Here is a 13,348-nt window from a genome sequence, read left to right as displayed (position 1 = left end):
TTATAGTAGAATATAATTATATACTGGATCATATAATTTTTCCATAAGAAATCGATGAGACATTATTTTGGGTGGACGTGTAAGCAAGCCATAAAAAATGCATCTCCGTGAAGAAATCGGAGTTCAGCTGACGAAGAGTCCGCGGGTCCCACGGGTGACCCCCTCGCAGCACAGCCCGGTGGGTTTTGGGGAGTTACGTGAGAAATCAGCAGCGCTTTCACATCGCCCCACGCCAAAACAGCCGGGGCTCGCGGCCTCCCAGAGACCGAGCGCCCCGCGCCAGGCAGCGGCGGTGCAGGAACCCGCCCAAAATCAGGGACTCGGGTGGGAAACGCGCCCCGGCAGCGGCGGGACCGGGGCCGGCACAGGCCGCCAGCGGGAGCCCCGCCCTGCGGGCCCGCACGGACCAGGCTGAGGGCAGAGCGCGGGCAGCGGCCGCCCCCGCCCGCCCCCCGCCGGGGCCACCCACAGGCCCCGCCCCGCGCGTTCTCGCGCCCGCCGCGGTTTGTCCCTGCCGCCGCGCCGTAGCGGGGCGGGGCTGACTGGGCGCGAGCGCAGCGGGCGGCGGGCGCCGGGCAGGGGCGCAGGAGGCGGCGGAGGGTGAGTGCGGGGCGGGCCCGAGCCCGGGCCGGGGCCCCCCGCGGCGCCTGACCCGCTGCCCCCGGGCCGCGGGGAGAGGACCGGGGCAGGGAAGGGGGGGGCTGCCCGGTTATGTGGGCGGGGGGCTCCTGTGTGGTGTGTGTACCTCCCCGCCGCGCGCGGGAGTGGCCGTTAGCGGGGTCTGTGGCAGCCGTTGCTCCTGCTTTTTTCTGTTGTTTTTGTTTTTTTTTTAAGCAAGCGGCAGCAAAGCTTCACATTGCGTCTGGGGTTTCCGTCGGGGACGTTTGTGAAAACACATTTCGCGCCGTTTTAGCTGGTTTTGAACACGCAGCTTTCGCAGCGGCGCGTAAAACCAGAGCGTGTTCACCTTCGGGAGGGCGGGTGAGCTGCCCGGGGCGGGCAGGGCGGGCAGCACCGGCAGCACCGCCGGGTCAAAACGTGCTTTTTTCCCCGAAAGCTGCGGCTATGAAGTGCTACACTGCCGAGCCCTACGGTGCCAGCGTCGCAGGTGACATTGTGTATTGATAGGGAAACCGGTGACGATCCCTGCACGGCCGGAATAGCTTATTGCAGCTTGCCACAGAAAGCAAGCAACAAAAAGTTGACACTACTGGGTGTCAGCATTAGCACTATTTTCTACCATTGATTTAAAATGCAGAACAACTGTTACTTAGACAGCGTGACAAAGTGACATAAAAGGAGAAGTTAAGCAATACGACTGAGGGAAGGTCCCATACCAAACTGGGGGTGTGTGCACCGCACCATGAATTTTTAAATCGCAGCATATTTTCAGGTCTCCATACAACTTAATCACAAGCCTTAATTCTAAACTTAGTCTAACTTAACGGGTTCATTTGAGGGCGTCCTTTCAAATTAATTCTTTGCTCCTATTTGAGAGATGAGATCAAAAATCCTTCTCTTGCTCTTCTAGCACAGACTTCTGTGTCTAGAGCATGCACTGGCTTCTCCCTCCACCCCCTAAAGATATGAAACACTTACTATGACTTAGCTCTCGAATTTTAGAAAAACCATTTTAGCAAAAGGTGTTACAGAGAAGATGAAGCCTTTGGCTCTGTTGGAAGTTTACAAGATGCACAGCATGGCAAACATGGATTCTTATTAATAATTTCAGAAATTATAAAAATGTCAAAGAGAAAGTTTCATGCTATGGCTCTAGGAGCTCTGCCTCTCCACCTCCACCCTTAAGATTTTGCTTTTATCTCTTTTGATATTTTTTCCTACTGGAAGTATTAAGCATCAGGGAACTGCCTTTCTCTACTGAGTGTTTAAAGACCATATGTGAGTGTGTTGCTTATCCAAATGTTTTCTCTCATTTCTCTTCCCAGCTTACCAGAGAAAATCAAGATGAGTCTACGGAAGCAAACCCCTAGTGACTTTCTAAAACAAATCATTGGAAGGCCAGTTGTCGTAAAATTAAATTCTGGAGTTGATTATCGAGGTAAGTTCTCCATCTGTCTTTCACACTGAGTAAAGTCATTGTTTGGGGAGGCTGGAACAGATGCATTGCTTTTGAAAAACAAAACAGTGTGATCCAGAATCTTGGAGTATGTGAATGTAGATCTCAGAATGGTGACATTAAAAATAGAAAATCAACTCTGGAGAAACTGATGAAAAGGAGGCTAACGGTGGATTTAGAGATTAAAATTACTTATCTGAATTATTAGTGTCCTTAGTCACAGATGGTTAGACTGGAGTCTCGAGATGATTCTGAGTTTCTAAACTGATACTTGTAAAGATTGGCTGGAATTACAATTCCTGAAATGGCCAGGCAGTCCCCTTTTCAATGCTCTGATAGCAGCTCTTGTTGGAACTATCCTTTTCTTCACCTTCCTGTTCTCCAATTCCTGGTATAGACCTTGGTCCAGAAAAGCTTCAAACAGTAAACTGTGCTATCAGTCATAAGCCTACTCTTACACGAGGGATGAAAGAGTTAGTTACGTTCTTGGTTAAACAACTGCCTAGACACGTGTTGGATCAAGACTTGCGGAGATACAGGAGAAAGCTTAGTGTGGCTTTTGCTGCTATACGCCTGGTTCATTTTAACACAGTCCAGCAGTTTTATTCCAGAACTCTTCAGCCTATCTGTATACCTTCTTGCACTGTATGTAGGATTATAGTTTCTTTTAACCAGTAAATTAAACTTTTCTGTTCAGTGAAATGTCCTGGTCCTACTCCCATTAGGATAAGACTATCAGCCTGTCCTATTTTTTTAGTAGTATCCAAACTTAATTAAAACTGTCATGTATCTCCTATAGTGCACAATTTAGGCATTTTATTCTGGAATGATTTAAACATTATAGTCCTGCTACAGATCACTGCTTCAGATGGGTTTAATTCAATTGGCTCAGCCTGGCACTTGTGAGAGGAGACTTGTTTGTGCTGTGACAAGGAATCTTTGTATTATGACAGTTTTAAATTGTTACTGCTTACTGACAGAGCAAGCAGTGCCTTCTTATTTCTTCCTGTTCCTCTTTAGTGTCTCTCAGCTGACAAAATTTGCAATCTGTCATTTCTTTGAGAAGGGCTTACATTGTCCGAGCACTTCAGGTGGGGTTGGTGGCTTAAAAACTTCACTGCTGCTCATTGGTCTTTGGCCTCTGTAAATTCTTTCTTGCAGGAGAATGTAGCAATAGCTCCTTAAAGTCAATTAAAGCAAATCATCATTTACCAAAGATACACACAAGGCAGGGCCAAACCAGATTTGGTTTTTGGATGCACTTTCTATTTTCTTTGAGAGCATTGGTACCTTCTGCTCAGTAAGATCTATTTCTAACTGCTGCAGATAAATTACTTAACTTCCCCCTCAACAAGGCTAGTTTAACATGCCTACAGTCAGACCTACCAGGAATTGAACCATAGTTCCTTTGAACACCCTTATTTGTTACTGGATTTTTTTCCCCTCCCTTCCTTATTTCCCTCTACTCTCCTTCCTTCCCACTTGATGTGATCCTGCGGTTAAAAACCTGTATACTGTCTTGATTTGAAAAATAGGCATTCAGTTTCTTTTCTGCAGAAATTTGACCAACATTTGTAAAAGCCAAACATTAAAAAAGCCAGCATCTCAGACTTTTGTTGCAGATCTGTCTAGATTCTTCCTCTAGGCTGTGTTGCTGATTTTAAGTCTGTACCTCCACCCTCTGAGCCACCACACGCACAAACGTGATCTAATACAAGTGTTGATGTGGAGCCGTGAAATGTCTTGATTCCCTGCCAAATGCTGCACACGTCTAAGGGAAAAAGCCCTGGGAAAGTAATCGGTGATAAATTAATATATGTATGATTTCTATGTGTAGAGATGGATATGTACCTTAAAACATCTCTACATATAGATAAAACAGATAAAATACTAGTCAGGATGGGCAGCGACAATATTTAATGCATTAGGTGGCCTGAGAGTAAATACAAAGAAAAGGAGGAAGAGAATGAAACAACCGTGAAAGCACTCTAGGAACAAAAGTTTGAAAATACTGCATTCATGGCCTACTGAGTGGTAGCTTAAGAAAATCCACACAGTCCAATTTTAATTTTGGACAAACTTTTTTTGGTTTTTTATTGTTATGTGGAGCAGTCGGGATTACTGGAGTGAAAGAGAGTTCTGACTTTGGTTTGGTTTGGGTTTTCTGGTGCGTTTAGTAACACTTTGTGAGCAGGCAGTTTTTCCTATTTGTGTGGAAACAGGAAAGAAAAACTTAAAGGAAAATAATAATCCTCAAACCATTACAAGTTGGCAGGAGAACTTGAATTCCTAATTATTTAGTGGAAGATATTACAGTAACACTTCTGAAAAATGAGAACATGTCCTAGAGGACATGTCTCAGACTGGAGTTTTCTCCCCCTCCCCAAGTACAGCCAATACACTATATTTCAAGTTTTAATGCGAGGTAAATAAATTAGGTGTTTTTCAAACAGAGGAAAAAATTATTTTAGTAGTATCGTCTGTATGTGCAAGGATGAAGTCAGGAAAACACATGCAAGATGGAGATAATTAATACAGCTTTTTACAAGTTGTTTTATGTGCACGATTAACAAGTCAGATTGCATTCTCTGAGCAATTCTTTACATGTGTTAATTCCCACATTCAGTTCCTTACATGAATAGTCTGTTTGTTGATCAGGCAAGTTAAATTTGTAGACGGCCATGGTTCTGATCTTAAGTGTGGGCGTAGAGGCCGAGGAGTGATCTTGAGTGAAAAAATGCCATCATGCTGCCAGCACATAGGAAGCACTGTATGAATAAGGTACAGCCTTCAACAGGGCCTACGAGAAGTGAGAACATAAATACTTGTCTAAAATCAGTGCTACTCAAATGCATATTCTCCTGATCAAAATTATATTTTGATAATATTACAAATGGCAGAGATTTTTTCTTGAGTTGCATTAACTAAACAGTGTAATTTTATTTTTGTGGGAAGATTTCAGTGTCATTTGAAAACCCTTTGCCTGTTGAAAATGATGTAGAATTTTGTTTACATCAAAACAGAGACTTGCAGCCAATGTTCTTCTAGATCTGTAAGCATGAAGATAAATATGAAAAAGTGTGTATGGTGTCCTGTATTAAAAGGGTTGGTTTTCAGCTATATCCTTCACAAGTTTTGATGAAAACTCAATTTACATAGCCTTGTCCTTAGGTTATCCAGTTACACTTAATGTCACAGGTTCTTTTCAGGTGTGTGGCTTAAAACACAAGTGAGAAGAGACAACTTAAACTTTCAAAGTGGAAATTGTCAATCTTTTGAAAGTCATGCCTTAATGACTTCTTTTTTCCTCCCACTCTTACATCAACTGATAAAGTTGCTACTAGCGTGCCTGGGGTTCCTCACTCCCAGCTTAATTCTTTGAAGAATATTCTGATCTACTGACTCATCTGGCCAATCTTGGGCTTTTAGTTTGTTATGAAGATACAGTTTTTTCAGTACTATTCAAACACAATGCATTTTTGTTTATTTTAAAATAAGTTTAAGCTGATTCACTTTTGAACTGTCACTGTTTTCAGGTGTCCTGGCTTGCCTGGATGGGTATATGAATATAGCTCTGGAACAAACGGAAGAATATGTAAATGGACAATTAAAGAACAAGTATGGGGACGCATTTATCCGAGGAAATAATGGTAACTCCTCCTCCTTATGTTAATGCTCATTAGAAGGTTGTGTTTTGATATTTATTTCTGAATTTGAGGAGTGGCTGAGGTGTAAGCAAGCTGCCTATAAGAATATTACTTTTAGGCTTTCTTGCAAACCTTAACATACTTACTTTTTACAGTTTCACTTTTCGGTGTCTGTGCTTTTCTGCATTCCTGTGGCCCTTTTTGCCTCTGAACTTGAAGTTCATTTAGAGAAGCATGCTCTTTTCTAGCCTTCCTTAGAGCTTATTTCCTGTCATTTGACAGGTTTACTCTTTTGCACTTACTGCCTGCTTAGATGGCCTCTGCTCCTTAGAAGTTTCTGTGTTTTGCTAGGCAAACTACCCTGTAAATTTATGATACAGTACAGATGTTGATGACACTGTAATATTTTCTTGTGATGCCAGACCTGAATGAATGCTGTTCATTAGTACTGGAGGCTATTTGCATTTTTATGAGTAAAGATTTTACCACCAGTCAAGAAAATAACTTGTATTTTACTATTGAGCCTTTGAATATCCAAGTGCAATAGGTGGATTTTAGTGCACTTCAAGGACAATCCCAGGCTCCTGAAATGACTCTGTGGCATCCGATAGGCTGTAATAGCAGGACATGCCAGGAAAAATAATATCTAAAAATAGAAAAGGTTCACAAGTCAGATGTGAAGAGACTTGTAAAGATGGTAAATGAAGCAGGGTTTGACCAAGTTACTTCAGAAGAAAATGGAGGACAGGAAGGAGGGAGGGAATAAAAAGGAACAAGAACTGAATTCCATATTACAAAAAGAGTCAAAGAGAATGTGGCACCAGTGTGAAAGAGTGTTCTGGGAGGAGAAATAATCTTTGAATGAAGCCAAATGCTTTTTGTGAGGAATTTGGATTACTATGCTAAGGAGTGCAGTGACATTGCAGCTGGAGAATCAATTATGGAAATGCAAATCTATTATAAAAGTTAAAACAAATGGATGAGAGGCAGGAGGCTGAAGAACAGGCTGAGCAGAGAACTTAAGACATCCCAGGTTTAGGAGCACGATGCAGTTTCATCTTGTGCATGGATCCGTTCTGGGGATATCACCAGCCAAGCAGGTGGAAGATGTCTGCTGCTTCATAGGTAATTGTTAGCTTTGCAATTTCCAGCTTTTGTTGAAAGATCATAGCATTAGTGTCTGACACCCATAATTCTGCTGCTTAGAAACTCTCTCATGGTCCCCTCAGTAACGCTGCAGGGTAGCAGGCTTTACTCTCCCTCTGTTCAGCCTGCATCTGCTGGAGTGTAGCTTGGCTATGAATACAGCAAATACTGAACCAAAGTAATACATAATGTGTAAATTTGATAGCATTTCTTGAAACCTGGACTTAAAAATTTCCTGACTTTGTTCATGCTGAATGGGATTCATTACACTGTTAGAAGCCATGGAAATAAGATGTTTTAAATAAACAGGCTTCTGCACATTATTTACCAGGACCCTCTTACATGTGCCGCTTTCTCCTTTTCACAGTATTGTACATAAGCACACAGAAGAGGAGGATGTGAAGATGCCAGAAGGAGGCTGTTTTGTACTTGTGAACCTCTTCGAAGTGATGAGTCCTGTTTGATTTGTAACTAATAATCCACAGGTGAAATACACAAGTGTTTAAATATTTTTTTTAAATAAACGTAAACCAGTGTAAACTTCCTGAATGTTTTTGTTTCAAAGCATTGCTTTTGTTCCACTGTACAGAAAATAATAAAAGTGAAGCATATAACAGTGCTGCAAGACTAATTCAAAGCAACAGCTCACTTAATTTTGCTAACAGTTACAGAAATACTGATTGGGAGGTAAGCAGGCGTGGAGTAATTGCAAATCACAGCCCTGTATTGATGGCAAAACAATAGTTTAACTGATGTTGGGAAGGGAAATGCTAATGTTTTGGTGACAATGGCCTGTCCCTTTTGGAAAACACAGGGTCAGCTTTAAATGCCAATCTAGTAAGAGTCATCGGGTAAAAAGTTCAGCTGTCCAAAAAATCTTGAATTGTGGATTGAATCAAGGGATGTAACAGTGACACTTCAACAGTTAGGGGTGGGGAAAGAATTGAATCAAATGGAAGAAAAGCCCTAAGGGTGAAGAGAAGGCTCTCTGCCATCGGAGGAAGTCAGTCGCAGGTGAAAAGCTCTCAGTTGGTATGCCAACACAGCTAGTAGCTGCCTCACCCCCTGCCTCTTTACACCCCACCCTACCTCAGCTTGCAGTTACCTTTTTTCCCTGCATCTCTACCAAACACAATGGACTTCTTCAGTAAAAAGCAATTTTAACTAATATCTAAAGCTACTCCTGAAAACAGACTAGGAATCTAAAAGCTTTTGTAAACATGCCATATGTATCCTCTTCAGACAATTCACTCCTTCTCCCATCCATTTCCCCCCAACCTAGTACCATATATATATTCTCTTTCTTTATGTGCTAGCCAGAAACGAGAACAAATACGTTAAGCTTATAGTATGCATTAGGGAGGGGGAACCTCTGTGCAGGCAATGGAGTCAGAACTTGTTTGTTTATATTTTGCAACAACAATCCCAGATAATCAAAGCTCCGTGAGTAAATCCAGCTCAGTTTTACATGGATATTTATACCAATTTATAAAATATCTTCTTTTATGTGCAGTCAGCCAAGAAAAAAAAGCTGAACGTTCAGGCATTTCTTAGTCTGAGTGTTACTGCACTTTACACCCAGATACTCAGAGTGTTTTCTTGTTCCTTGGGACAAAGTTATAAGTTAGGGTAATGTACCTCATGGTGAGGTTATTTAGCCAATTTTTAAAAATGAGTTTTCTGAAGCCCTGCTTTATTCTTTAGGCAGTTTATAGTGCCTCCAGGAACAAAAATACTTCTACTTGTGGATGGATGAACACAAGATAACTGTGTGAATGTAACATCGGCCCATTCTTTCCAAGTACCAGTAGCTCTAATGCAAGCAGGAAATAGTAACATTTCAAGTATCCAAGGGAGAGAATGTGGGTTGCAAATTTTTTTTTTTTATTTTAAGATCAAGGAATAATTCTAAATTATTTTGCAATCAGTAGTTAACCTTTCCACATTAAACACTTCAGAAGCCACTACAGAACATAGAACGAGAGGAAATGGCCTCAAGTTGTGCCAAGGGAGGTTTAGATTGGACATTAGGAGAAATTTCTTTACTGAAAGAGTGGTCAGGCCTTGGAACAGGCTGCCCAGGGAAGCGGCTGAGTCACCATCCCTGGAGGTATTTAAAAGACGTGTAGATGAGGCCCTTAGGGACATGGTGTAGTGGGCATGGTGGTGTTGGGTTGATGGTTGGACTCGATGATCTTAGAGGTCTTTTCCAACCTTAATGATTCTATGATTCTATACAGAACATAGAAATAGAGATGCTACTTTATAATATGGTTCAATAATTTATCATTTTCTGACAAGGCTTGAAAAGGGTCCAGGATGCAAGTACAGATCACCAACTTGCTCTTCTGTAAGTGACTTCTTTTAAAAAAAGGAAGATGTACCTCCAAGTGGAGCATGTAGTTTCTCATTTGTTTTTTCATCTATATGCAATTGGGAGGTTACTGTGTGCTTTCATTCCTGGAGACTGTCTGGGTTTTGTTTTTTTTTTTTATTTTAATATGGGGTTAGTTTTTTTCCCTTTTTCTTTTCCACCTTTCTCCCCTCCTCCACCTACCCACCTCTAGCAACACATTTTGCACAGACTTCAATTTACTCTCGAGAGTTTGCATTGCTAACTTCTTAGCTGCAGTTCTGTTTCTACAAGTCTAGTTGTAGAACATTTTTCTGTTCTGATCTGCTACTTCAGATGGTCTAATCACGTACTAAACTCTGAACTTAGAAAATACTATGTAGTTTACAGGCTGAGGGGTTTTTTAATGTATTCTAGATCATGAAGTCACTATTTACTATGTAAGGTAGATAGGAAAATTTGCGTTAAAGATGAGCTGTTGTAATTCATATTCAAATTTCAAAAGTAGCTAAAGAAATTAAACATTTAATTCCCACAATCACTGACCTTTATGTACATTTTATAAGATTTTTTCCACCTTAATTCAATTTTCAGCCCCTGTGTTTAAATCAAGTGAACATTTAAGCTTGACTTCAGTTAGGCAGTCCAATGTTTGGATGTTGTCTGTTTTGAGTTGGATAAAACATTCATCTTGGATTTATTTTACTTATCTTTTAGATTTTGTTTTGACTTACTATATCCTGTAGGACAGCATACCAGTTACAATTAAATCAGACACTGGCCGGACAGCTTTCAGAATAGCACATGGAACACTATCCAAAGTTTAAGTTTTAAGGTGAGGCATCCCGTTATATCTGTATGTAAACGTCAAAGTAGAATGGCGTATTTCACAAACTCTTGGTGCTTAAAAATAACTCAACCTCATTTATACGATCTTTATCCCATTGGGAGATACAAATACACTTACAAATGCAATATATCTTCACACACAAAAGGCTGTATTAGATACTAATGCTCATGTCCTTCATATTACCTCATTTACCATATCCTAATGCTCTTGCCCCAGTACCTGTGTATGAAACGGTTTTACTTGTGGATCAAGCTCATCTAGATCAGGACTGACAATGAAACTTTCCTTGAACAATTTACAAGTGTTGTCCATCACTTGTCTTAGAAGAATGCACCCAAAATTAAGTAATCCAAAACTAACAAACAAAAATTAATTGAATTTCAAAGACTAAAGCTGCATTCACGTACGTAGTTAGTACTCTTATGCAATGAGGTCACTTGATGAAACCAAGGCCATTCAACCACTACCCCACCCGACCCCCTTCCATGCGTTCAGTTCACAGACGGACCCTAGGAAGAGCAGTAACTGGATTTGCTACATCCCCACATCCACCGGAAGTTTCTTGCACTTGAAAAGCCAAACTAAGCCACATCTCCTTGAACAAAAGCCTGGCGGGGAACAGCAGCGCAGCGTATCCTGTGGAAACTAAAGAAAGCAAGTCTGGAAGGAGGAGGTAAGTACTCACTGCGTGGTGGGGCAGCCAAAAGCCAGGTTACTACTAAAGCCTGCAGTGCCCTGGAGTGCCCCTATATAAAGGGAGCAGAGCATGCTAGGAAAGTTTTGCTTTAAAGGTATACACTGATAACCACTCAGTTTTACAATTTGTTGCCACCTGGTTCCTAGTTCAAAGGGAATCTAGCGCAAAGCACTCTGAACATTATTTGAGTTCTTTCTATCTTTTTCACAATGTTACAATGACAAAACAGCTGCCCAGAGCCCTTCTGGGTATGACTTGCCCATTAAGTCCCAAGGCTCACACCCAGCGCCGAAAACCAGCTGTGCCCCACAGCTGCAGGTTTTGGCTGTGGTGTTCATGGTAGTCAAGAAAGCGTGAAAGTGTTTGCAAAGTGACGGCCTTCGAATGTTTGACTGGTGGTACCAAAGCAATGCCTGATCTTTAATAAGCCAACCTATGCCCGCGGCCAGCTCCAGCCCCGTGTCGGTTTTGAAGGCAAACAGGCTGCGGAGCCAGCAGTTTCAAGTTCCTGTGGCAAACTGTTCTCCAAGGCTGAGAAATGGGACGGGAGGAGGCTTTTCCTGAGCTGCTGTATTGATCCTGACCGAGGGACCCTTGAATGTTTAGGAGTCAGTGATCCACGCAGCAGCTTCGGGCTGGGCTGGGCTGCATGCCCGGCGTGGCTTTCGGATCTCCGCTGGGCTGCACGGACCCCTTGGCCGCAGGACACCTCCGGCAGCTCGTCGTAACGGCGGAGCTCGTGGGCAGCTCCCACTCGGTACCGCAATTGCACCACCTGCCTGGCCTTGCCTTTATCTAACGGAGCAGCAACAAGTTCTCATGAGAACATCCGTTAGAAAGAGGGTTGTTTTCTTGTAAGGAAATTATAAAATAGCTCAAATAATGAAAAGGGAGAGCAGCTCTCCACAACGGGGTTGCATCTGCTCTGCGCAGCGCACTGTGGGAAAATCCATCTGGGCCCCGTCCGATGCTACGTGAGTGTGGGGTGCCCAGCATCTGAAGGGATGTACAATTTACTTGCTGTCTGTATTCCTCGTCTTATTCTGTCTTACTAAAGCAGTCATCAAACTATTTGTTACTGGGCCTCTCTTATTGAGATCCAGAAAGAGCCCTGCACCATCTCTCTCTCTCAACCCTCTCCTCTTCTGCAGAACAGCTGCCCAGGTTGCAGTAGTTACCAAGTAAAGGATTATTTTGGGGTTTTTTTAGGCTGAATTTGTAAGGGAAGGGGGCTCACATTATATGTTGCATGTGTGTGTATGTGTCAGTTCATTCCCAGCAGTAACATTTGAATCCACTGTCACACTTCAGTAAGTGTGATAGAGGAACAGCAAGAATAGTCAACTGGATAGAAATGGAAGGATGCCAATACTTTTGCCAACCTTCCGCCTAACTAGACATCAGAGAAACATCCCCTTTTCCCTGCTCTCCCCAAACACAGAGCCACAGACATGCACAGGTCAACCCTGAGACGCCAGTTTGTAGGCATTGTTCTCCATTCTCCCTGTGGGACTACCATGGGTTTTTACTGCTCTCCTACTGTGGGTTTTTAACAGTTCTTCTCGCAGTTGGCCACTGCTCTTTGTTTAAAGATGACCTGAAATATTCTTAAATAAGATGGTGCTACCAGCTTTGTTGGTTTAATGATCAGGTCCTTGTGATCTGGACTCAACTAACTGTTGCCACCTTCAAGCGCTCTACTTGATCAACCTGCCCACTCTTTAACCCTCCCCAAACGTTGTTCACAGGACTCAGGTGGCCGCTAGCTGACCAGGAAGGACTTCTAACTTGTTATAACCCTTATTACCTTGCAGTAGCAAAGCATTTCTCAACCCGTCAATGAAGCAACCAGCTTGCTCTTGAATGTCAGCTCTGGGTTGCTTACATCCATGCCGATGTTACATACTGATCGCCACTGCACCTGCTCCACGTCTGCTGTGCCTGTTGTGCCCCTACGATGTGGAGATGTAGAAGCAATCTGCAAGAAGGAGAAAGTTTCTGCATCAAAGAGCCTGGGATGTTACTGGGTTTATAATCCTTCTGTGCACTTCGTTGATGAAATTTCAAGTTATGTGGTTTACAGTCTATCTTAATTATCAAGCTATTACAGAGCATGCACAGTTTTCCCTAGTGCTATTTTAAAATCCCAACTGTGTTTTTTTTCTTCTAGAAATCCACTACACAAATGCTGCTGAGAAAACAATAGGCAGGGTGTAAGTTGTCTTATGTCCCCTTCTCCTTGCCAGCTTCCTACTTAACAAAGAAATATATGACAGGAAAAAGGCAAACCTCTCTCTAGTGACAGCAGTGCCACGTGGTCTCGTCTCTGTCTGGGCCCCATTGTCGGAGTGATACGCAGAGCCTGGCTGAGCTTAAGTGACTCCAGCAGGTCAAAGCTCTGGCCAGAGAAGGCTGAGACAATGCTGTCCTGGTGGGTGATGCAACCAGAGGCTATGGAGAGGGCTGTATTTCTTATTGGAAACATCTGCCTGTCACTTGGCATTCGAACGTGCAGTTCGAGGCTGCTGGTAGGTGCTTGTGTCACGGTAATGACTGTGACAGGCTTTTCCCATCTCTA

General features: G+C 42.7%; 1 protein-coding gene across 2 annotated transcripts; it reads left to right on the top strand.

Annotated features, from left to right (window-relative positions):
- The first annotated feature begins 515 nt into the window (after window positions 1–515).
- Window positions 516–7,419, top strand: LSM6 (LSM6 homolog, U6 small nuclear RNA and mRNA degradation associated). Of its 2 annotated transcripts, none has more exons than XM_075150018.1 (4): window positions 516–600; window positions 1,947–2,059; window positions 5,614–5,727; window positions 7,238–7,419. In XM_075150018.1, exons 2-4 carry the CDS (start codon window positions 1,966–1,968, stop codon window positions 7,270–7,272), a joined length of 243 nt encoding a protein of 80 aa, XP_075006119.1. In that variant the 5' UTR covers window positions 516–600; window positions 1,947–1,965; the 3' UTR covers window positions 7,273–7,419. The 2 variants fall into 2 exon arrangements, with proteins under 2 accessions (XP_075006119.1, XP_075006120.1); XM_075150019.1 differs by lacking the exon at window positions 516–600 and adding an exon at window positions 699–981.
- The last annotated feature ends 5,929 nt before the right edge of the window (window positions 7,420–13,348 follow it).

This window comes from Calonectris borealis, chromosome 4 (assembly GCF_964195595.1).
Source record: "Calonectris borealis chromosome 4, bCalBor7.hap1.2, whole genome shotgun sequence".
Classification (NCBI taxonomy): Eukaryota; Metazoa; Chordata; class Aves; order Procellariiformes; family Procellariidae; genus Calonectris; species Calonectris borealis.
This window is presented reverse-complemented; position numbering and strand designations above follow the sequence as displayed.

Bases quoted from the DNA above. Each gene is read 5' to 3' on its own strand.
- LSM6 (XM_075150018.1), top strand. From the start codon at position 1,966: ATGAGTCTACGGAAGCAAACCCCTAGTGACTTTCTAAAACAAATCATT. The intron at 2,060-5,613 runs GTAAGTTCTCCA...CACTGTTTTCAG, and splicing joins TTCTGGAGTTGATTATCGAG to GTGTCCTGGCTTGCCTGGAT. The intron at 5,728-7,237 runs GTAACTCCTCCT...TCCTTTTCACAG, and splicing joins ATTTATCCGAGGAAATAATG to TATTGTACATAAGCACACAG.